Below are 25,101 nucleotides of genomic sequence, written 5' to 3' on the forward strand. Positions count from 1 at the left end.
ATACTCTATGATAATTGAAAGCAGGGAGGGTATTGAAACACCAGATAACAAACTTTAGGACATTGCTTTTAAAATGTATGAGGGGATCTGAAATTCTTTTAGACTATACTTGGGTTAATAAAAAAAGAAAAGAAAAGAAATTAGAAAGAAGACCACTGCCTAGTGGCATATATTAGAAGATGAAGCCCTGTGGGGGCAACCTTGAATGGCTGTGGTGACGAAGGGGAGGGGAGAGCCAGTGGCTCTGCAGAGGAAGCCAGAGGGAGGCGGGGCTGCTGGGGTCTCCAGGTAAGTAACGGGGGGCTGGAGGGCTGCCAGAGGACAGGGGACCCGACTGTGGGGCAGGTGACCGACAACCTAGAAGATGAAAGAAAACTCTCCGCGGGCAAAATGGCAGGTGGAACTTTTAAGAGCAGAAAACTCACCTTTATGTCATAATACTCAATTTTAAGTTATTTCTGGCTACTGTGTAATTTCCCCTTTCCTTGTCCCATATTTTTAATATTTTAATAAAGTCGGCTAATGCACATCCTTAAGTTAACACTTGGGGAAATAAAGACTTGGTGATGTCGAGGAGGCAATACAACAGGGAAAGGAGTCAGAACGTGCAGAAGGGAAAAGAGAGCAGAAGTGGAGAAGCCAGGAAATGCGAGGCCGAAGGCAGGAGGAAGGCCCAGACCTCTGTTCCGGGCCGCCCCGGCCGCTTCTCCCCACAAGGATCCTTAGAACCCTGGGAGGGGGTTCAGACCAGTTTCAACGTTAGCTTGGAAACCAAGGTGGCCCTAGCTTCCTTGCCAAATGGACATTATAAATAAAGTAGCAGTAACCTACAATTTAGATTTTAAATCTTACTTTAAAAAGTGTTTTCTCCCCTTAAAAATCTATTTAGAGCATCTACATTAGACAAATTCATCAAACAAGCCCTGTACTTATTTTTTTTTTAACTTTACTGCAGCTATAGGACACAGAAAATAAATATTTCCCTACTTGCTCAAGAATAAATGACTACCAACGGTCAGAATTTCTGCTTGAAATCAGATTTGTGTGACTCCAAAGTGACCAACTGTTATGGGACAGACATAATTTTGGCCTTGATAAAAGTCTAGGCTCTAGTGATGGTGAAGTTTCTGACCTTCTTTTGGAGAAAGGTTTTTTATTAAGTATTCTTATGAGGCTAATTGAATTACAAAGTGCAAAAAACAGTCTGTATTATATAATACAGAAACAAAAGCTTGTTTTGAGTTGAAAATAATATTTAGAATCTATTATGACCTATAAATGTAGGAGAGATGTGGACTACACTTGGAAAATAAAAGTTTTGATAAAATATTTTTTGTTTTTTTAAATCCCAGTGTGATGTAGGAAAAATAAGGTTGTGTTCTCAGACTAGACAAAGAAAACATAAGGGAAATATGTTGTTTTCAAACAACATCTTTAGGTTAAAGACCTTTTCTTATTATAACTCTTAGAAATGGCTCTGTACCCATACTGTGCATATTTCAATGCACATCTGTGGTTTGTTCTTCCAGTGTTTTGACTCCAAAATTAGAAGGCTCCACTTGGAAGAAGGCCAACATAACCATCACAAGGGCCAGGGCCTAGTGGAAGCTGGGACCAGTACAGAAGACAGCCAGGGAGGAAACGGTGGGTGATCCAGGGTAGAATGCAGAAAGCATCTGTTTGTTTAACTCTTGGCATAAATGCAAATAAAAGTCAAATCAAGTCATAGACTATCTGAAACCAAATAAAAGAGAAAGAATGATTCTTGAGTTCAGAAATAGCAAAGAATGTTTCTAAAATATTATATATAATTTTGGGATTCCACAGACATGATGACAAGCATGTTGGGACACAGAAACTGTAAATTATATCTGTTAAGGACATATAATAGATTAAAGTTCTATTCCTTCAGCATTTATTCACTCAATATAAATCTGCCTCACATCTGTTACATGCTGGCCCAAGGATGGGTACTGTAAGAGAGAGGACGAGAGTAATACTAGTTTATTGGCCATTTTATGTCACAAACACTGTGGACCACTTCACTGATTCCTCTTACCATCTGCCAGCTATCAAGCCATCACGGGTCCAAGGAGAAGCTTGAAAGTGCAGAGCAGGCTTCAGACCTGCGTCTGTCCACACTGCAAGCCCTCACCCTTGCTCACCGTGTCCCACCGCCTCCCCGAACAGGAGAAACCAGTGAGAAAGACGTAGTCACTGTCTTCGAGGAGCTTGGACACAAAATAATATCAGGATATAAATAAACATAACAAAGGTTTCAGAAGAGAGGACTTGAGTGTCAGTGGTGTTCATCCCCTCTTGCCAAGGGCTGGAGTTTCAGCCAAGCCTGGAAGGGTGAGTAGCACTCACCCAGGCAGAACAAAAAAGTAAATTCCAAAATTAACCGGAAAAATATGATTTATTGGGCTTAAAAAAAAAAGAACATGACTCAAATAGATTCACTCTAGTAGGTCCTTCTTTGAGAGACAGGTTCTCCAGCTCCTTTGTTTTTCAAGCTCCCGCCCCATTACACAAACACACACACACACACACACACACACAGAGTAAATAAATAAACACACAAAATACAAAATATAAAAATTTGGTTCCTATAGTCCTGGAATAATATTACATTCAGATTTAACAATTTTGGAAAAATAACCCATGTTTTGACCAAAAAAAAAAAAGAATGGGAGGCATTTGCTGAGTATACATTTGTATTTGAGACAGTTCTGAGGAGGTTGAATCAGAAGGTGGGGGTGAATACTTCCCCACAAATGAAAGACAGGTATCTATCCACTAAGGGACACACAGAGAGACGACGAGAAGTGAACGGTAAACGCCACTGAAATTTAGAGTGGGCGCCTCTACACATCCCCCCTCCTCTCTCTTTACTTTGGAAAGTGTGGTTCCCAGTTCTGTGTGCTGCTCTGTGCCGTAAGGGCATTTTCCTTCACAGAGGCTGTCTTCTCATATTTGTAGAGAGCTTGTTTAGAATGTTTAAAATAAAGGTGTGTGCAAAAGGTCATAGTATATGTGGAGGAGTGGGAACTGGGATAAAAAAATGCATGAGATAAAGGCTGAAAAGATAAAGACTCTGATGTAATAACCTTAACACTGATTCCTACCAAAATTTGGTCATGAAATTTGCTTCCCAAATTTTATAACAATTTCTCTAAAGAGCACTATCAAATAATAAAAGTTGGTGTTTAGTTATTTGGGGAAATTATGTAATAGCTTTGAAAAAAAATCCAGCATTTCTATGACTTCTGCTAAAAGGAGATGAAACAATGGCATTGCTCGCTGTCAGAGAATGAGGGTAGGAAACTAGGTTCCTGGTACATTGTCTCAACCGGAGACCTCAAGAGAAGCTCCTGAAAAAAAAAATCAGTTTTTAGAAAACAGAGACAAAGCTGAAGAGAAAGAGTAAGAAAAGATTTTACAGCATTCCAGAGGAATATAAAAGTAGTACCTTACATCCTTTCCTTCATTTCAGGAATTTAAAAAGTTTCAGTATGATACGAAATATTCAATTTTTTTTAAATTATAGCTCTACTTTATTCCAGGAATATTTTCACGCATTCACAAAACTGCTGTTTTCTTCTCAGAAGACACCTACGGTCACTGGAAAAGGTTAGCTCATCTCAGAAAGAATAAGAGTGAATGAAATGTCCCGAAGTAGATAAGATCCTTCATGGTAGGTTTTACGTGTTCACTGACCCTCTGTCAGTCACTTACAGGCAACGAGACTATGCTAATTACAGATTGCTGGAAATTTTTACTGATAGGAAGATTTGTTTGGTGACTTGTCTCCCACGTGGGGACGGCAGTGAACCCCTTCCTGCAGTTATTCTTTTAAACGTAAAATGAAATACTGTGAAACTGACCTTTGATTATAGGAAAGGAAAATTAACTTTAAACTTTGGGTAGAGACCCCAGTGACCGTTCCCCTCCTCCAAACATGTATTTCCTTCTATACCTGAGGACTAAGACACAGCGGGAGAAACTGGCTGGAACAGGGGTAAGTAAACCTGGAGAGAGAAACAAAGAGTCACGGGGACGGAGAGAGAAACAAAGGGTCACAGGGACAGAGAGAGATGACTGAGACAGGAGTCAGTGAGCTGCAAGGCTGCACAGCGAAGTTCATTAAGCAAGAGGCAAATTACGATCATCACCTAATCATCCTGCACCAGAAGACCCAACTTTCCCTTCATGTGGCCAATGATGTCTGGGACTGAACTTTTCCCTGGGAGTAAATATTATTTTTCCCAATACCAAAGGCAGAGAGGGAGAGAGAGAGAAGAAAAAGATAATGAGTTAATTACAGAAAGAGTCCAGTGGATCCTTGGAGGTGAAGTCCTGCTGCCTCATTCACGTATCTCACAGAAACCTCTCGCAGGTGAAGTAAAGGTCCGTCAGAGGTCCACCCAGGCAAGTTCCAGAGGTGAAAACACTCATGCAGAAGATAAGATAGTCCCACGTTTTTTCAAAACACAAAGCTTGCACTGCCATATCCAGCAACTGTAAGCTTATTATTCTGAAAGACCCTTCAAAAATTCGATTTCAAATAGAAAGAATTCTATGTTCGCTCCCAAATTCTTTTTAAAATCACATGCGTACAAAAGAGACACACCTGTATCTCAAGGATAAATATTAATTCTTGGAGAATTTGTGGTGTAAAACCATATGAAGGAGAGAAGGGCAGGACACAGGAAGTGCCTCATGACAAGCACGGAGCCACCTCCTCACCTCTACAAACTCGGGCTCTTCAGGCTGAGGGAAGGTCTCCTTTGGACCAGCCAGAGCAGTCATAATGGGCCCATTATTTATTGATTCCTGATTCTGGGAATTTATCCATTTCTTCCAGGTTGTCCAATTTGTCGACACATAATTGTCTGTAGTAATCTCTCATGGTCCTTTGTATTTCTGTGGTGTCAGTTGTGATTCCTCTTCCATTTCTGATTTTATTTATTCGGGCCCTCTCTTTCTTATCTGGATGAATCTGGCTAACAATTTATCAATTTGTTTATCTTTTCAAAGAAGCAGCTCTTGTTTCACTGATTTTTTCGACTTTTTGTGATAGTTTAAAAAAATGTATATTTTAAAAAATGGTATAGCTTCATCCATCTAGGTCCTGCCCCAAACCAATGTCTTTGTGTAAGAGAAACACCAGTTAAAGGAATAAGAAAGATGCATGTAAAGTGGGAAGGCAGGCTTAACAGCAGCTTAAGGTGTTGGGGAAAGCAGAGACTAAGCCTGGAGCGTGCCCGGGGGCGGTGAATGTGGGCATCAGGGCTTGAGGGATTGTAGCTGGAGCCTGGCAAGCCTCACCTCCTTCAGCTCTCCCCTCTAGCCACCAGCTTCTTCCAAACACCTCAGCCAACTCTGAACCTGTAGTTCTGGTTCTTCTGACTTTCCCATGGTTGGATATGACTTTTTGGCATCTGAAGGCTTTAGGATAAATTTTTATTATCAAAGACACATAGTCCTATTGTTGGGAGAGGCAGTCTCATGCTCAGAGCCTTTCAGCCCCAACTTAGCTGCATAAGAGGGGCCTTGGGCCCGGGACACTTCCTCGCCAAGAGACGAAGAGCCCAGCCTGTGCCAGGCCTGTCACCTAGTGTGGGAACCTCTTTCCTTGCTTCAGGGGCTGTGAGTACTCTTGTCTCAGCTTAAAGTGTGCGCAGAATATGGCACCTGTCCCACCGCACTGTGACAGCTGTCCTCCAAGGGAAGGACAGGGTTCCTTCCCCTGTGGGATGAGAGGGGTGCGCAGGGGCCAGTTTCCCTCCTTCGGCCACAGGTCTTGCTCTGTTTCTTCTCTATGTGAAAACAGCATTGCTCCATCCCGCGCTGGATGGCACTGTGTGTCCCTTGGCAACTCCGATACCGAGACATAGTGGGCAGGAGTGTTTGGAATCCTCCCCTGGGATTTGGTAACCAGCCCACGGTATTCTGCTTGACACCTATTGAAAAATTCTAAGCAATAACCGTTTGGAGGTAGACTCTGCTCAGCGGCTTCAGTCTGATGTTCACAACTACAGACCAAGAATGAAAGAGGCAGTGATAACGATGAATTGAGAAAGCTACCAAGGACTGCAGCGGTGCTTAGAGCAGGTTATTAAGACAGAGGGCAGATAAGGAGTCAAGAGTCAAAAGACTGACCCTCCCCACCCTTTCTTCCATCTGTACATGCACATATAAAAATATACCAAATCTCACTGTCATTTAAAGAAAAGTTTAATGCCACTACACCAAGTCAACCAAATAAGATTCTCTTCTGAAAAAATAATACCTTATGTTATTTGCAGAAATATTTCTTTCATGTATTAAACAGAGGTTATCAATTCCTATATTTACTGGAATATAAAATGAAGCCTTCTTCACAGCTATGCTTTTTTCAAGGAATAAAGGACATAATAAATAAAAGGTAGTGACATTGAAGAGACAAGACAACACTGGGTAGATATTAAAAGGTAAAAGTCAATTTTGATCTAAAATTTTCTTTATAAACTCTGCATAGCGATGCTCAATTTTTAGACTGTGTTCTCTGGAGAGATGCTGACCTGGCTTGAATGCCTTTATCTCAGTGTTTTCTAAAGAGGGCAAAAAAATTATCCAAATTCCTGAATAATTCTCCAGCAGAACACTCTGAAAAAAGAACTGTGTCCAAATGAAGAATGCAGAGAATAAATAAAGCAGATAAGCAGTGCTACTCTGGGGTGAGACAGTGTAAGGCTCAGTAACATGAGAAGTGCCAGAGCAGGGCCTGTCCCCAAGCTCGTAAATAACCTGCAGCCCTCGGAGGCATCCCTCCCCACCTGCCGAGGCCAGGCAGCGCATGAGGAGAGCAGGACCTCGCACCACATCTCCTGACTTGAACAGTGTCACAAGACACACTCCAGGTAACAGGGGCAGAAGACGGTGGAGGAAATGCAGCCTCCTGGGAAATCCCTCACGGGCCAGATGTCACACGTGCAAGTTTCACCTTGGTCTTTGTGCCTGGATTAGCGGCTTGGAAAGCAGCAAGTTGCAGGCTTCAAAATGACGCCATCTTGCTCTTTAAGGCCAAGGGGGAAAGAGGACAACAAAACTGTCTGTTTGGAGGGGATTTCGAATAAAATCTCCTGCATTTATAAATACTTTCTTAGGTAATCTACATGTGTTCTTCAAGGTCGATGAATAAGAAGTAAGTTTGTGAAAAGCTCTGGCATAATTTAACGTTTTCTGGTCCATTCTAGGATTTTTAAAAGCTGGGCTGGCAAAAGGAAAAGAGGCTATGTAAGAAATTTCCTGTATGATATGCTATTGCCTCCAAAATCTCGATATTGGGTTCATATTGTTAAGCTGACAGTGGGAGTGGAGAGAATTTTTTTTAAATAAAATAACTTTCCTGCACTCATAGCTCCATGGGAGTGGCCTTGGCTCTGCTACTTGGTCTCTTTCCTCAATATTCTGGTCGATGTGCAGCATAAGGGCCAAGAATCTATCACAGACACAACTCCAGCTATCAGCCATGGAGCCCTGGCAGGCTGCGGAGGGGTAACGAGAGTGAGCGACTCCAGTCAGCTGGAGGGACTCAGGCTTCTGATGCGCCATGATGGAGTCTTCCAAGAATGTTGTTATAGGTTAGCAAGATGGTACTGGGACACATCCAAGTGGATAAAAGTTGCATATGTGTTGTAATATGGGTAAGAGGTGACTACACAGAAGATTTCAAGAATAAATGAAAATGCTGAAATGCAATGAAGTAACACTGATGAACCGATTAAAATAATGCAAACAACATGGAATTTGCCAAGAACATTGCCATAGGATCTGGGCCTCATTTATCATTCTGCTACTTTTTATGCTTGTTTATAATTACGAGCAGAGATCAGTGCATGGTGAGTGTAGCCACTGAGTCAGTGTCACCATGTAGGGTAGCATCTGGTCACTTGACAGTGTTGGTATGTCCCCAGTTGGAATTGCTGCTAAATCAGAACACAACTGGTTGGCTCTGAGTAAATTTTCTCTTTTATCCAAAGTCACACAATTAGTGAGTGACAGGATTGAAAGTCATGAATCAAATTTCTGACTCTTCCAATGAAAATTTTGTAATACAATGTTATATGTCAGCTATAGCTCAAATTTTAAAAAGAAGAGATACATAATCTGGAGAGAACTTTAACAAGTGGAGAAATGAAATGAATCAAAAAAATTTATCCAAAAGAAAATTTCTGGACCAGATCACTTCACTGGGTGAATTCTACCATGTGGTTACAGAAGAATTAACATCAATTCTTCGCAAACTCTTCCAAAAAACAGAAGAGGAGGGAATGCTTCAGAAGGCATTCTATAAAGCCAGAATTGCTCTAATACCAAAACCAGTTTTCTCATAAGAAAGAAAACTATAGATCAATATAACTTATTAATATAGATGCAAAATTCTTCAACAAAGTACTAACAGATTGAATCCAGCAACATATGTAAAAATCTTATGTTTTATATGAATTATATACCATGACTAAAGACATATCCTTGGAATGCAAGGGTGGTTCAATACTTGAAAATCAATTAATGTAAAACATCATCATATAAATATAACATTATGCTAAGTGAAAGAAGTCAGACACAAAGGACCAAATATTCAGCAGCAGCTTTTACCCTAAGACCCATTTTACAGGAAAGTTGGGTAAAGTGCCTGGGATGGCCTCTAGTGGTAAGTGTTGAGGCGAGAGAGATGCGGAGTTGGAAATTCACAGAGGACATCTCCAAAGAAGGAAAAGGTAATCTTGTGATGGAAAAGAGCATAAGAAAGGGAGAATGGCCGTCCTGAGTCAGATTCTTATGTTATGCACTTCACTGTTCTTTCTCTGACAGCATCTTTCTTATGGGAACATGGGTATCTTCCTCGGTATCAGCCTCCAAAGGGCATCCTCCCACAACATCTCAGTTCTTGAGCTGATGCATCATTTGCATGAATTGACCTGAACTGCTTCTGTATAAGCATGGCAAAAACAGTTTGATATATTCTAAACTGATTTCAGTTCTACAAGTCTCATAAACTGAAAGCACTGAGAGCATAGCTGGCACACTGGCACCACTGTTCAACATGTTTTCTGTCAGAGGAGAATAACAGGTTTCAAAAATAAACAAGAACATAGAAAAAGAGAAAACGCATTGTCTTTCTCCATCAGAACTGTGTTGAGTAGCTCACGATTCAAGCACAGTAGAAATTTCAATTAATGTAACACTTTTGTTGTGGCCTTTGGGCCAAATAGGCTCCCTACATTATCCCAGACACCCCCGTCCCTACCTTTTTATTTCTGGTAAGATAAAGGTGAGTGTGTGACGATCGAGGACGCGTTCCCTTTGTCACGTGCAGGCATGCAGGCGTGCACATTTCCATGAGCTTTGTAGACGTAAGCCCCATAAAGGCAGGTCATCGTCTCTTTCGACCACCAATGTATCTCCAGAATCTAACCGGCTAGCATTGTCGGTGCTCGATGGTTCTCATGCTCACTGTTTCTAGGAAATACAGTCTAGCATCTACTGATTCACCTCATGGTTTCAATATTCACGTTGGTCATGCCAATTTGAATGTCGGTTTAACTCGATAAGAAGCAGGCAAAATCAAATTAAAAATCCAAATAAACTATTTTCATCAATCATGAAGGGGAGAAGGGATAACTGTTAATTGGCATCATACATTTTGTGTTCCCATTATATTGTATTCTTCCAACAAAACCAAGTTATTTATTGTTTTCTATTTCAGAATACATACTTTGACATTTTACAGGTTTTTTTATATCTACCCCCAAACAGGTCAAATTATGCTGAATAAACAAGTAGTGGAACCCTCCCCATTCAAGCTTATTTCTGTTTTTTGAAACAGATGACAACTTAAGAGCCCAAATCTGAACCAAAAAGGGCAAGATAGCAATCTGTACTTGCAGTTTCAACCCCCAAAACCTCTAACAACTGTAACTTTTAAAATAATCCCTTTGGTGGTATAGCCTTACCTCACAGCCATACACCCTATTAGTACTGTTAAGAAATATATAGAATGTGCACCATATTACTTTTATAAAATCTGGAAAATCCTGAATTCCAAAACTATGGTCTTGTAGCTCAATTGAGGTGAGGGGTCAAGAGATTAGAAGAAACACCCTGTGAATTATATGTTTTTATGTTTAAGTAAGGAAGTTGGGCAAATCATGATCTATTTCACCATTTGGAAAATAAGGGAGTTGGACTAGATGAAATCCAAAATCCTCAACAGTAATTAAATTCTAGGATTCTACCTGATCAGTTTACATCCTGAAACACATAACAAATTATGTTCAATTTGGACTATTTTGAAACTCTGTAAAATTACGGGCATTTAACTTTGCCCACAACATGTGACAAGCACACATTATTAGATGTCTCTTCAATTATGCATTTTAATTTGGTTTTAGTACCTGCTGTGCCAAACACAGATGATATGCCTTCCATAATGGTCCTGTGGATACTGGGATGAGAGAGGACAAACCCAAGTGTCCAAAACGTAACCTTAAAAAGAAAAACGTATGTCAAAAAATGTAAGCGTTGAAAGTGAGCAAAACCAGACCTAGTATTAGCCACAAACATCTAAAAGAAACAGAAAATATTTACATTAAGTTTAAAAGCATGTTAGTAAAGAGCATCTTTGAAAACAAGTAGATTTTATGAACAAAAGAGATGTTATCTCCAAGGAGTCAAATTTATAATTTTATTCTGTTACTATAGTTTCACCATATTGTTTTTATAGATTAAACTATCTTCACTAAAAATGGGAAAAGCAGGATTTTTAAATTTTACTAATAAGCAATATAAAATGTTACATAGGCACACAGTAGGCATTTAGAAACAACAAATTATGACACATAGGAATGTTAATCCAAAACCAAGATATTTTTCAAGATTTAATTTCCTCACAATACAAATAAACCAACAAATCATATATTCTGCATATGAAACATGGCAATTTTAAATAAGTCCCAGAAACTATCCCTAAAATCTCATAAACTAAATTATGAGAGTACTCAATATCAAAAATAGGGTCCTTTCACACCCAACTGGACATGCTTGCAAGTTCCCAGGGTATCACTGAACAGAGCATGTGTTCAAGTTCTCGCTCTAGACCAATCAGAATTATTTCCTATCTTTCCTCACTGTTGTATTATAAGATAAAATTATACTGCTACACATCAAAGACATCCAGATGGCCAACAGACACATGAAAAGATGCTCAAGATCACTAATTATTGGAGAAATGCAAATCAAAACCACAATGAAGTATCACCTTATACCAGTTAGAGTGGCCATCATCAAAAAGTCTACAAATAACAGGTGCTGGTGAGGATGTGGAGAAAAGGGAACCCACGTACACTGTTGGTGGGAATATAAATTCCCTCCCAAGGGAATATAAACCCTGTAAACTGTTGGTGCAGCCACTGTGGAGAACAGTATGGAGGCTCCTTTAAAAAACTAGAAACAGAACTACCATTTGATCCAGCAATTCCCCTCCTGGGTATATATTCAAAAAACACAAAAACATTAATTTGAAAAGATACATGCACCCCAATATTCACAGCAGCACTACTTATAATAATTAAGACTTGGAAGCAACCCAAGCACCCAACAACATATGATTGGATTAAGAAGATGTGGTGTGTGTGTGTAAAATGGAATATTACTCAACCACAAAAAAGAATGAAATACTGCCATTTGCAGCAACATGAATAAACTTAGAGAATATTATGCTTAGTGAAATAAGTCAGACACAGAAAAACAAACACTATATGATGTCACTTACATGTGGCGCCTGAAGAATAATACAAATGTGTGGAGCCTGAAGAATAATACAAATGAATGTACAAGCAAAACAGAAACAGACTCTGATCCAGAAAACAAACTTGTGGTTACCAAACGGGGAGAGAAGAGGGGAGGGACAAATTAGGGGTCTGGGATTAACAGATACAAACTCCTATATTAAAAAAAAATAGATAAGCCTCAAGGATATACTGTATATACAGCCCAGGGAATTATATACAGTATCTTGGAATAACCTACAATGGGGTATAATCTGCAAAAATACTGAATCTCTATGCTGTGCATCTGAGACTAACACAGGATTGTCAACAAACTATCCTTCCTTAAAAAGAAATTAACTTTCCACTAACTCAGGTAGATGTTTTTGCTTCTACTTTTAGGTTACACATTAAAGGCAACATGCATTAAATCATTAAAAGAAGCTTGGGTTTCCCTTTCATTTTTCCTTCTGTAAACATGTATTGTGAGAGAGATTTCACCTAAGAAAATCAGTTCTGAAGAGGCTCAGCCAACATTTTTGGTGTAACTTGCCTTCTTCTCTTTGGGGAGGGAACGTTAAGTACCTTAAATAATCCCAGCGCTCCCCCCTGTGGTCAAAAGAGGAAGAGCAGTCACCCGTAAGGAAGTGCGCAGAGAGAGCCAAATTCAGTAGTGTTCAGTGTTTTCCTCCTGGTGACCTTAAACTGATATGGCAGGGATAAGCATGGTGCCATTTACATGAATTAAGTGAACGGCAGCACCAGCGCCTCCACGGTCCTGAGACCCACTCTCTCTGGCATTATCCAGATTAGGAAAGACTAAACCTAGAGACCATCTAATCCATTTCTGCTGAAGAGATACGCTCCGAGAGCTCTCTCCCCCTGGTCTCCCCTCTCAGGCTCTTTCTATAGCATCTACAGGCGGAAGTGCTGAGTTGTTGACTTTAATTAATAACCACTCCACGCTCAATCCATCTTATTTAGAGTCAAGAGCTCATGCGTGGGAAAAATAAACCTTAGTGACAGTACACAGATTTTCAGTGACACAACAGGGGGGCTCGGAGTTTCACGTGTTTGATTAGAGTTTTAGAGATTCACTAAAATTGGGAAATGCTTATTTTTATGGCAAACTCAAGGAAGTCAGCTAAAGTGTAAATGACCGCCCAATGGTGTTAGTTACTGTTTTGATGGCTCCTTTACAGATTTCTCTTCTAAAAATCTATATTATTTTCTACTTAAAATTTTTTTAATGAAAAGAATGACTCTTTTGAAAGGAATAGGCATATAAAAGAGGAAAGAGTAAATAAGAAGTTTATGTACATCACTGAATCAACAAATAAGAATATGGGACCTTGGGGTCTTTGCTCATCACATCTGGGAAAAGAGTTAAAAATGGCTCCCATGAGTACCAATTAGTATCTTGCCAGTGGGCTCAAGACCACTGTGAGGGCTGGGCAAAGAGGAGAAGGGCCACCTGGCTCACTGACCAGAAGCAGCCACCACAGTGTCTTTCCATGGCCTTGGAGAGGTAAGAACAAAGGTGAGAGGAGACGGGGAGGAAAGCCCTGTGGGCTGAGTCAGGGAGAAGATGAACTGAGTACGCCCCACAGCATCCTTTATTCAAAGGAAGGTTTAACAAATATTGATGGAGTCTTTATTCACAGGCCAGATAGTCTTCTACCAGCCAATGTAAACACAAATTTGTATAAGACATCCAACCTGCACAAAGAACCTTCACATCTAACTGAGGACGTGAGACTGACACAGGAGGAAAAGAGCTAAATGTTCAGGCAACTGATGGTACGGACAAGAAATGCTGTGTGGCGGGGGAGCTGAGGGTGGGGTGGGGGTAAGGGAGAGGCAGTCACGACTCAAGAGTGTTTAAAAACGGTAAAACATCAGTTTTGAGATTAGTTTTGGGGGAAATGTTCTTTAAAGGTTCATTTCACAGTCAGGAATTTCTTGGAACTCGGAAATGGTTTTCCCATGGAAATAATTTCATAAATCATGGTTAGTATCTTGGGTCGGTCCACTTAAGTTCTCCGACTTTGGTCTCGTAATAGAGCCTCCTGGCGCCCTGTCCCAGGCCTTGAGTTCCATGGGTCTTGAGACAGAGCACAGGGTGGAAGAAAGGAGAGGAATGTGACTTACACACAGGACAGGACAGCCCCACCACCTGCACTCTGGCAGGGCATCCAGCCGCTCTCCGGACGGCGATGGGAGGTCACAGGAGTGGGGACAGCAGTGGCCACTCCCACCCCTGGGCACTTGAGAGGTCAGGTTTTGGAAGCCAAGGCAGTTTTCTGTTAGTGGGCCATTGAAAGTAATTTCTGATTGAAACCATGGTGTAACTTTTTTATAAGAAAGGAAAGCAAATACTTACTGAGTACCTACTTTGTACTAGGGACTGTTTCCACTTCTTAAGAATATAATGCTGCAGCCAACTCAGTTTTATTTGTGAAACAAGGAAGTAAAGGCTTACTTCTCTTAAAAAATATATATATACACAAAATGTTCACAATATCCTACGAAGTAGGTAACATTAATCCTGTTTTATAGATAAGGACACTGAGGCTCATAGTTAAACAGTTGGCCCAGTGTCACCCAGTGCTGGGATGTGGCTTTGGACCTGACTCTAAAGCCATTCCAGGATCTCTGCCCGCACACCAGCTGCCTCTGTAGAGGGTCAGGAAGAGCCAGCAAGATGGAACTGTTGCTAATCATCAGACACTACATCCCTTCTGAAATTAATGATTTAGATTCTTTCACACCAGTGCCAGGAACAAATTCCAAAGAACCGACTTCCCCTGGGTCAGATCAACGGGGCTTTGTGTCCCTTTCTCATGAGATCTTGAGAATTAATCCTGTGACAGGAGTGGCTGTTTTGTTCCTGCTTTGGGAGGTTTTTTTTTTTTTTTTTTTCTTTTTAATTTTGCTATTGCTTAATCAGTTTCCAAGAAAATCGTATATGAAATAAAAATTAGAAAATAATATTAGGGGAAAAGATTGGACCATTTTTACTTGCCCACGCCAAATGAAATACTTATTTTAGTGGCTGACATGCATTTGAGCAGGGAAGCCAGGATTTTCTGTTTCCTCTCTTTACTCAATTAGTTTGTAATGGGTTAAAGGAAACCAGAATATCTGTACTTAGAAAGCTTTCCACAAGCTTCGCAAGAGGAAGGAGAAATAAATAACACTTCACACATCTTATTTCTATTTGTTAGGGGAAAAAAAAGAAAAATAGCCACATTTATCATTAGAGATGGGTTGAATGTTCTGGTTTACTAGAAAACAAATAAATGAAATGGTTACCCTTTTAATTTCTCAAATAACATTAGTGCCTCTTAAGTGAATGTGAGACCCTCCTCACGCAAGAAAGCAGCGTGCACGGAGCACGAAGTGCCAGACACATCTCAGGGCTTCACTCTCGTTCGTGACAGCTTTAAAAACAAAGGGCTCAAAAATCTCTACTCTCTTTAGGAGTGTTGTGAGTTCCAGTGTCACCAGCTCCATGCACGGGGTAGGTTACAGGACCGTGATGCCAAGTAATCCAAACAGGAATGGCGCCCAGAGGGAGACTGGGTCAAGCGGAAGACAAAAACTCACGTTCACTGGGGAGCAGCCAGGTTTATCTCCTTGAACCCTCACAACCACCTCGTAGAAAAGTGAGGCTTACCGCTTATTAAGTACCCAAGTCTAGGACACACTAAGAGTTGTATCATCCCCCCCTTTTTTAACCAATAAGGAAGTGGGGGCTCAGAGAGTTTCAGTTGCCTCCATGAGACTCTATGGTGATGGCTGGGGATATCTGGATTCAAAGCCCAGTTCTTCCTGAAACTATCCGTTTACCTACTCTCTCTCCAATAAATGGCTGGGGTTAAGACTTACTCGTCTTTGCAACACCGGGACTTAGCATGTTGCCTAACACAGAGGGTGTTCCATACACAACTGTTGTTGCAACTGACCCCAAAGAGCAAACTTTTCCCTTTGCCCGTGACATGCTGCGTTCCAGAGGACAGAATACACTCCAGCTCTCTGCTCGCCTCCTATGTGATCTTATCAGATCTTATTAGGCATTCGGTTTTGTTATTCTATCTGAAGACCAAATCTATTATGTCTTTTTCTTCCCCATAATAAGTGGAAAGATTGAAAAAAAAATAAAGAAAAATGAAGGGAAACCCTGAAAGTACAGTAGACAGAAATGCAACCCTTCCTTTACTAATATACTTACAGGGACAGAATTGGACAGAGAGGCCCAAAGTAGTAACAGCCCATAGTTGGGACCCTTTTGTTCATTTGTTTCCATCTCTAAGACATCCAGCACCGCCTGCATTACCGTCTGCTTGAAAGAAATAAATACTGTCAGACCAGGGCTCTGTGACAAAGCCTGAAGTTAATAAACAAAGACCATGCATTTTTCTTTCATCAGAAAGATACTACATTTTTGCCATTCTTACAATTGCCAGTTCAGGCATGCTAAAGGATTTGCATATTTAACAGGTTGTGTGGAAATTAGGAGTAGGGCCACCGGAGCTCATTGCTCTTCCTGCATTGGTTCAAATCCTGGCTTCGTTTTTTCTTCAAAGACTATTTTTCAGAGCAGTTTTAGGTTTAACAATAAAATTGAGGGGGAAGTACAGAGATTTGCCATATAACCCTTACCCCAACACATGCACAGCCTTACCTACCAACAACATCACTCCCCAGAATAGTGCATTTTTTTTTAACTGAGGATGAAACTGCATTGATACATCATAGTCATCTAAAGTCCACAGTTACCTTGGAGTTCACACCTATGTGTTTGGACAATGCGTGATGACATCTACGATCATTTCAATATCATATGGAGTAATTCCATGGTCCTAAAAAGTCCTCTGGGTTCTGCATGTTCATCTCCCCACCGTCCCTAACAACCACTGATGTTTTCACATTCGCCGTGGTTTTGTCTGCTCCGTCTGAAAGTAACGTAGCTGCTTCGACTTTCTTTTGACTGGTGTTCACATGGTATATTTTTTCTACATCCATTTACTTTTAATCTATATTAAAGTGTCTTTATATTGAAAGTGAGTTTCTTGTAGACAACATATAGTCAGTATTTTTAATCCACCCTGACAATCTGTCTTTTTATTAGTGCATTTAGATCACTGACATTCAAAGTGATTACTGATGTAGTTAGGTAACCACTTTCTGTACGGTTTTTTTTTATCAGTCTTTGTTCTCTTTGCTTTTTTCTTTTCAAGGATCCCACTAACACATCCTCTAGTGCAGAGAATCTTTCCTCAGCTGTGTCCAGTCTACTAATAAGCCCATGAAGGGCATGCTTCATTTCTGCTGTGTGTTTCTTTTTATCTCTATTTAGCATTTCATTTTGGTTCTTTCTTAGGATTTCCATCTCTCTGCTTACACTGTCCACCTGTCCTTGCGTGCTGTCTACTTTATCCATTAAAGTAATTAGCATATGAATCGTAACTGTTTCAAAGTCCCAGTCTGCTCCCTCCAGCATCCCTGCCATGTATGGTTCTGGTGCTTGCTTTGTCTCTTCAAGTCGTGTTGTTGTTGTTGTTATTGTTGTTGTTGTTGTTTTGTTTTGTTTTGCCTTATGCTACGCCTTGTAATTTTCTCTTGATAGCCTGCCAAGTGCTGGGTAAAAGGAACTGCTATAAATAGGTCTTCAGAGATGTGGGGGTGAGGTGTGAGGGGAGGGTAGCATTCAATAGCCCTGTGATTAGCACTGTCTTTTTGTGAGCCTGTGCCTCCGGACTGTGAACTTCACAAGTGTTTCTCAGGTTTTTTTTCTCCCCACTTAGGTGGGACTGGATGGCTGGAGATGCCTGCAGTTGGACACTTCCCTTACCCGGCTCAGTTAGGCTCTGATAATTCTCCAGCAGGTTAAGCTCTGTTTAGTTTCCGCTGCGGGCAGGACTGATTAAGGAGAAGGGAGTGCTCTGGTGTTCAGACTTGTTCCTTTTCCCTGCCCCCTGTGGGAAGCCCAAGGAGATTTTTCTCTGATACTTACTGTGGGAACCTGGCCCAGCTCCCGCAGGTAAGTTTCAAGGACTGTGGAGGCCTCCCCCACCATGACTGTGTCCTGTGGAGTTTTTAACTCTGAGAATCGTCCACACTGAGCCTCTGGCAGTCCGTAAACTGCGGCTTGGGTCTTCCTGCCCTGGTGCAGGTTCCCACGGCCGTCTCCACCCTCCCGTCTCTGCCCTGGGAAGTGTCAGCTCCCTGTATTTGCCTGTTGGTCTCTCCAGTCTTCGGGGCTGCCCTCTGTCCTCTCTGTCCAAGAAGAGTAGCTGATTTCTCGGTCTGTTTAGATTTTTGCTTGGTGTGAGGATGAAGTGGCAATTTCCAAGATGTGGAACTGGAAACTGGCTTAGTTGTTCACGAGCCAGGTAACCCTGGGCAAGTTAACTTTAAGCCCTGTGTCTCAATTTCCTCATCTATCGAGTGGTCGTAATATAGTACCCACCTCAGAGGACTGGTGTGAGAATTAAATGAGTTACTACCTGTAAGATACTTAAAACTGAGTACATATTACGATTTTGACAAATGTTACCTTTAAAAAAATTTCTTTTGGATAAATAAACCTCCACTCTTAGAAAATGGAAGCAACATGGAAACAGATTTCTGAAGCGTTCAGGAGAAAACCCCACCCCTCACCTGCCACGCAAATTCTCAGTCTGCACATCATGGGTAAGGGAGTCACCAAGGCAGTACATTATAAATACGGCGACACACTAAACCCACGCAGAGCACTGACATGTGACATGGATGGTCCCAGGTCAGATCAGGGCCCCATCCGAGGCCACCTACTGTGGTTGCTTTCAGGTCATGACACACATTCCTTGAAAGCATTTCCTTCATTGAAAGGTTTCCCAGATTTGCCTTTGCCAACAGTCAACCCCACGAGGCAGAAATTCAGACACCATAACATTTTCATTAAGTGACTCGTGCACTTTGAATCTTAACTGACTCGCGTTAGGCAACAGAAATAATGGTAGCTCATGTCCAGTCACTGCTTTCGAGGCCAAGCAGTGTTTGAAGTGCTTTGCAAGTATTTAAGTATTCGGTCCTCACCGCAACTCCAAGGAGTGGCTCTACTTTCCTTGACATTTTACGTCTGAGGAAGTTGAAGCACAACTAAGTCAGGGAACTTTGCTAGGGACACGTAGCTTGTCGGTGGGTGGGCTGGGATTCGAACCCTGTGAGCCTGGCCCGGGCTCCAGCCCACACTCTCAGCTGTTCTGCCCCTTAGAGACAGAGCCCTTAACTCCCACGGAGCAGGGATTAAGAGAACTGCACTGCACCAGAATGCAGGGGTTTTGCTTCAGATCCTGTAATACGGAAAATAACTAATACATCACAACCAAAGAAAATGTATGATGAGAGACTGTTGCTGTTACTTACAAGGGCATGTAATGTTCCCAGAGTGATTAATCGCTCTAATCCCCAGTTATCTGGGTATTAAAGCGGTTGCGAAAAATAAGTGAGCCATGAATTTGTGAAATGTGTAACCACTGGGCCTAGCACAGAGTGAGCGCCTCATAAGCCTTAGGGCCGTCTTATTGTGACTGTTTTTGTAATAATGGATTAGCAGATTTGAAAATAATTTGAGTATAAATTTAATTTACTCCTGGTTTCTATCGTGCTTACAATTTATGGCACAAAGCTTAAAGCTCATGAAAAATCCTACAAATGTCTTTCATTCTGATGTGCTATTCTGCAGTATAGTATTAACTTGAAATGAAACTACTAGTTGAATATACATCTAGGGTAACATGGGAGAAACTGCTCATGTTAAAAGGTGATAAAACTATGATGTGATAAAATGTGTGTATAATATTTTTTAAAAGACAAAAAAAAAATCTTCTGGTCTTTTTGCTTAACCAGGCCATTGAAATCTACTTAGGCAGTGAAAGACAACAGAATCTTTTATTTTCTTCTTAGCTCACATTTTTTTTATATGTGGGTATAAAAACATAAACTCTGTGTGAACACTGCTGGAGGAAAACAGGAACAAAACATTAAAAAAAAAAATGAAGTTACGCAGCTCATGAGTATTCAGACTGAACTCTGCCCCAGTCACAAACATTGGATTAGTTACAGCAAATTTCAAATTTTGTCTTTATTCCAATAGGGAGTTAGAGCACATGATTAAAGTGCCTCATTTCTTCCGAGTAAGAAAAATAAATGCTATGTGAGAAATACTGTCGGTGGGGAGTTGTAACTGGGGCATTAAAAACCCTATTTTCTAGGCTCATAGGTTACAGATCTATTTAGGGGCAGCTTTTATACACATGTGGCTTCACCCCTAAATCCTGAAAAATAATACAAACAAAAATGTGTGTTTGTCTGGACGTGTCTGTAAAACAGAATCCTGAGTGGAGACAGTGTGTCAGTGAAGGGCACTCCAGCATAGCTACCTACTGCCTTCATTCGGGAGGGAGAGCCTGAAACACCCACACATTCCTTTTTCCCTAAAGTTATCCTCCTTTCCAGGGTTAAGCAGAGTGGTTTGTGACAACACTTGCTATCATAACTAAAAGCAAGCAATCTTTAAATACTAAAAGATATGGAGTGATTTTTTTTCAGTGAGAGGAACGATGACAAACTCTGAGTGTCCTTACTATGTTCTAAGCACTTTACAAATGTTAACTCATTGAATCCCACAACTCTACGAGGTAGGTGATGAAAATGAGGCCCAGAGGTTGGGTACCAAGCCCGAGGGCACGCCGTGGTGACTGGATGTGAGCCTGGGCAGCCCAGGCCAAACGAATTCCAGTCCCTGAGGGTGAGTCTGAAGAATCAGGTAGTTTTCAGAAGCGCTCAGATATTCTAATAAGCAGACAGAGCTGAGGACCACTCATTAGCAAGCATCAGAACCACATGGAAGGCGTATTAAACCACAGATGGCTGGGCTCCCAGGGTTTCTGACTGAGTGGTTCCCAGGTGACATGGGTACCACTGGTCTAGGAGACCAATGAATGGAGAACCACAGATCTGGGACACTTAGGACCCTGACTCTCAGAGCCTTGCTTTTTTTTTTTTCTTGTAACATGGCCGCCATATATATTGTAGTTGATTTATAATGTGTTAGTTTAAGGTGTCCTGCAGAGTGATTCAGTTTTACATATATATGTATATTCTTTTTCAGATTCTTTTCCATTATAGGTTATTACATGATATTGAATATAGTTCCCTGTGCTATACAGTAGGTCCTTGTTGTTTATCTATTTTATATATAGTAGTGCTTATCTGTTGCATTGCTTTTTATTATTTTTTTTTTAATTAAAAGAAATTTTTTGGGGGGGGGAGGTAATTAAGTTTACTTACTTTTAGGGGAGGCACTGGAGGTTGAACCCAGGACCTTGTTCTTGCTAAGCATGCGCTCTACCACTTGAGCTATACCCTCCCCTCAGCTTGCTTTCTAAATTATACCACACTGCGTCCTTGCATTTGAGGAAAGAAACAATTAGCGGTGCTGACCTCAAGAACAAAGTTAACTCTGTCGAGCCTAATTTGCTGGAACTCCACCTGTCGCTGCTGACACAACCGCTGTGTAACATATCAATTTTAAAAAATCAATTAAAAAAATCCCTCAGACTATTTTTTATTTTGTTGCCCGTATCCTCAGCGTTTTCTTATGTAGAATAGGGTTAATACCTACCTCACTGTTGTGAGGATGGAAAAATAAAATAATGTATGCAAACTGTCCAACACAGTCAGTGCCTGGCACAAAAACGGTATCCAACTCATCTCATGATTTTCAGCAAAAACACTTCTTTAACAATTGTCATTTATTACTGTTTTCATCTCATGTATTTTAGCAAAAAAAGCTAAGGAATACTTACCAGGGAATTGTCTTTTGCAGATTTGTGTGTTTTTATATCTGGAATGTTTTTCTCAAAAAGCGCTAGAAGCCACTTTTTGGATTTTGACCATTTTCTAGGTGAGAGAAAAAAATATGTGTATAAATTAATTTGAAAGCACTTTAGGAGTTACAGGTCACAGCATACAAGGGGCAATGCTTATGGAATTTTAACTATTTCCCCAAAATATCTTCTTCATTTTCAGCCGGAATTTCACAAGAAGTCTACCTTCAGACTTATTAGTCCACAAGGAAAAATGAGGGGGCAAGGCAGCAGCCTTTTAGGATCTTTTGCAAATAAATGTTTGCAAAAGTCTTAAAGCACTGGCACTGAATGACTGCTGTGTCCAGGAAAGCTCCAGAACATGAAACGGGGCTCAGGACTTGCTTGGTCTAGTCTGTGTTTGCTCTGGCTGTTGGCAGTTGCAGGAGGATGGGAAACTAGCCTGGGGACCCGCTGCTGGGTTAAGTCCAGTAAAGCAAACTGACTAAGAGCTTTTTAATCTTTTCTGGCCATCACCGTTGAAGACCAGCTGCCAACAGATTAAAAAGTCACATGCTACTTTGCATTCAAATCTTTTCATAAATTTTATCTGCGCCAACTCTGAGAAGTGCCTTTTGACCACACCTGCTTTTGCCCCGGGGAGATAAGGACAGTGTCTGAGTCTGACCTGGGTCACACCTGACCACGTAGCAGGGTTCCTTGCTGTAGCAGTCAGTGTGACAGCAGTAAGCTGTACACGGGACAAAAGGCTCAAAGTAAACGCTTCACTTCATTGCCACGTTCTCCCCCAACTCCTTTGTTCCTCAAAATGAGAACAAAATGGAAATAATCCATCTCTCTTCTTCAGGTCCTCCCTCAGTTCCCTCTCTCTCTCACAAACACACACACCAAACCGGTCACAAGAAAGAACTTCCATCCCTTCCACTTCTACTACTCAGAACAAGGGAGTGAGAGAAATGGGGGAACTGCTGAGAGGAGCCTGGTCAGGGGATTAACACAGGAAAACAACTCTCTACCTTAGGAGACATTCTGGCAATTGGGACCCGTACTGGAAACCTTCATCATAAGCTTGAAAATGCTGATGGAACTCCCTGATTTTTCTCTCGTCTGTGGGAAACCAACCTTTTTTAAAGAGCACGTTCACTGTGGCGGGGTAAAGGATTTGCCTGCCAAGACAGAAATACGTAAAACGTCAGAGGTGATGGCCAAAGAAGAACGGCGCAGGATACAAAAGAAGGCATTATTTAATAGCTATGTATTAGGGGCAGATAGTAATAGGTGACAGATTCTTTGAGGTTTTAATATTTGCTTACTATGCTCAAAATAACTTAGGCGTAACTGAAATTGTGGTCTTATGTATCTGAAGATTGTTAAATGCTTTCCAAGCAAGTATTGTTAGATCCTGACAGACGTGAGATGATACACAGAAATAGACTGATTTGATACAACCGCAAAAAGCATTTATTTAGCAAATAATAACAGTAATTAAGATACAACCCATCTCTTTAGAAAGCAGCAAAAAAAGAAAAATACCCAAAGAATCAAGGGCAATGTCAGCAAATTCCTAATATCTCACAGGCTCCTACAAATCTGAACCACTGCCCACTGAAATACAGTATCTATCATTAATAAGTGTTCCCGCGAGTGAGTATGATGCTCACTGTGCTATGCTTATGTAGGAGAGTATCAGAGACTGTTAATATGCCCTAGACTAGTAACACTAAGTACTGTTTGGTCCATTTTTATTTACCATCTCTTCCTTACAGAAATTTCTTAGGATCTCCCTTCCCCAAGGTTTCAAAGTTATTCAAGAATGTGCTTTGTTTTGCTGTAGACATGAGGCAGACTGAAAGTTTGGTTGGTTGCTTGTTTTTGTCCTTATTTTTGTTTTTCTCTCTCTCTTTCCGGACTTCTAACAAAATATTAAACATTGTTGTGTTTTATGAGTCTGAACCGTTGATTCTTGCCTCCAGCATCCCCATATCCCACTGAGACAGAAAAGTGCCTCACTGGTGAGTTCAATTCACCAAATCTCCCGAGGCGTGTGTCCAGGAAAGCCACAGAACACGGCTGAGGGCTACTTGGCTCTCTCCACTGTCCTCGCCTGGCTCACCTGCCTCTTAGCACCTCCCTGCTCAAAGGATGCTGGGCTTAGCCCTGAAGTCCATGGTGACTTCCCGCCAGCCACCTTGTCGAGTCTCACAAACATCTCCTGGACCCTGGTCATCTACTTTCTAATTCTGTCCTCTTCCCTGTCTTCTCCATGTCCTCTTCTAATAATCACAAATTCAATGTTTAATCAAAATTCTGATGGATGCATGGCAATTATAAGAGGGAAATCCACGTAGGGAGTACAAAACTGTATGGGACGACGAGGGAGAAATTATTGTAGATGTGTTCAAATGATTTTACTGGCTTATTTGCTCACCTTAAAATTGAAGTGTGAACTGAAAATTGCCCATTAATTAGAATTTAAGAGACTAATATAATTTTAACTGCCTAGTTAGGTAGACTTCACTTATCTACCAGATAATTTTTGAAGTCCAATGTATAGGCATCAAGTTCTTTTATTCAAAACAAAAAACCTCAAGGTTAAATAATAAGGCATCTATTTACCTGACTAGGCTGTTCAGGTCCCTGGACCCGTGAGTGCCTAAATCCTTCAGTTGTCCATGTAATTCTTCAGTCAGTTGTCCAGTGAATTGATACAAGCTGAAAGACCCCAATTTCCCTTTCAGCATGACATAAAGTTTTTCATGCAGTTTTAAAAAGATATTCTTTGGAATTGATGCTGTAGACAGAGAAAACGATTTTCAAAAGAAGCAACAATTCCTTGAAGCAAACAATCCATATACCTCACTATTCAATGGTCAGCAGGGGCTACAGTCAGAGTTCACCCAGGACATCAAATCACCTCCTGCAAATAAAGGTGGGTGAGGATTCAACACAGACTGTGAGACAGAGAAAGCCTACAGGTTAAGTCACTTTAAGGGATGGGTGATTAAGAAGGCCTCTGGGAAACACAAAGCTAGTGACTCTGTTTCCATGTTTAAAATTTTTCCTTGGCTTCCTATCTTTAACAACGTTTACAAGCCTTCTACCATCTCTCTGTCTCTCCAATATTTCCAGCCCCTTCTGCCTCCAAATATATATTGCAGGTAAATTGAAAACACTCGCTCTTTTTTACACATCTCACCATCTTCAGAAGCCATTCTATCCACTCAGAACACTTCTACTTGACCAACCTCATCCCATCCCCACCCCGGACCCCAACACCTACAAGCCATACATTTCTCCCGCTAATTTCTTTTCTCCTTCATGTGTCTCTGTGAATATCACTTCCACCAGCAGGCATCTCCCAACCCCAGGAGTAGCTTTGGCGCCACTGTATCCTTTCTATTAGTGTC

The 25,101-nt window shown here is 41.0% G+C and overlaps 1 protein-coding gene across 2 annotated transcripts in view; it reads right to left on the bottom strand.

Annotated features, from left to right (window-relative positions):
- Nucleotides 1-25,101, bottom strand: part of LOC105101205 (24-hydroxycholesterol 7-alpha-hydroxylase) — a 57,889-nt gene that overhangs the window by 22,864 nt on the left and 9,924 nt on the right. Inside the window, exons 3-7 of one of the 2 annotated variants that reach the window (XM_010994307.3) lie at nucleotides 24,311-24,485; nucleotides 22,711-22,860; nucleotides 21,674-21,767; nucleotides 16,051-16,158; nucleotides 10,446-10,536 (exon numbers count right to left, since the gene is read on the bottom strand). In XM_010994307.3, coding sequence (XP_010992609.1) covers nucleotides 10,446-10,536; nucleotides 16,051-16,158; nucleotides 21,674-21,767; nucleotides 22,711-22,860; nucleotides 24,311-24,485 — 618 coding nt within the window. Of the gene's footprint in view, nucleotides 1-10,445; nucleotides 10,537-16,050; nucleotides 16,162-21,673; nucleotides 21,768-22,710; nucleotides 22,861-24,310; nucleotides 24,486-25,101 lie in introns of both variants that reach the window. The other variant, XM_064476559.1, reaches the window with a different exon arrangement.

This window comes from Camelus dromedarius, chromosome 19 (assembly GCF_036321535.1).
Source record: "Camelus dromedarius isolate mCamDro1 chromosome 19, mCamDro1.pat, whole genome shotgun sequence".
Lineage (NCBI taxonomy): Eukaryota > Metazoa > Chordata > Mammalia > Artiodactyla > Camelidae > Camelus > Camelus dromedarius.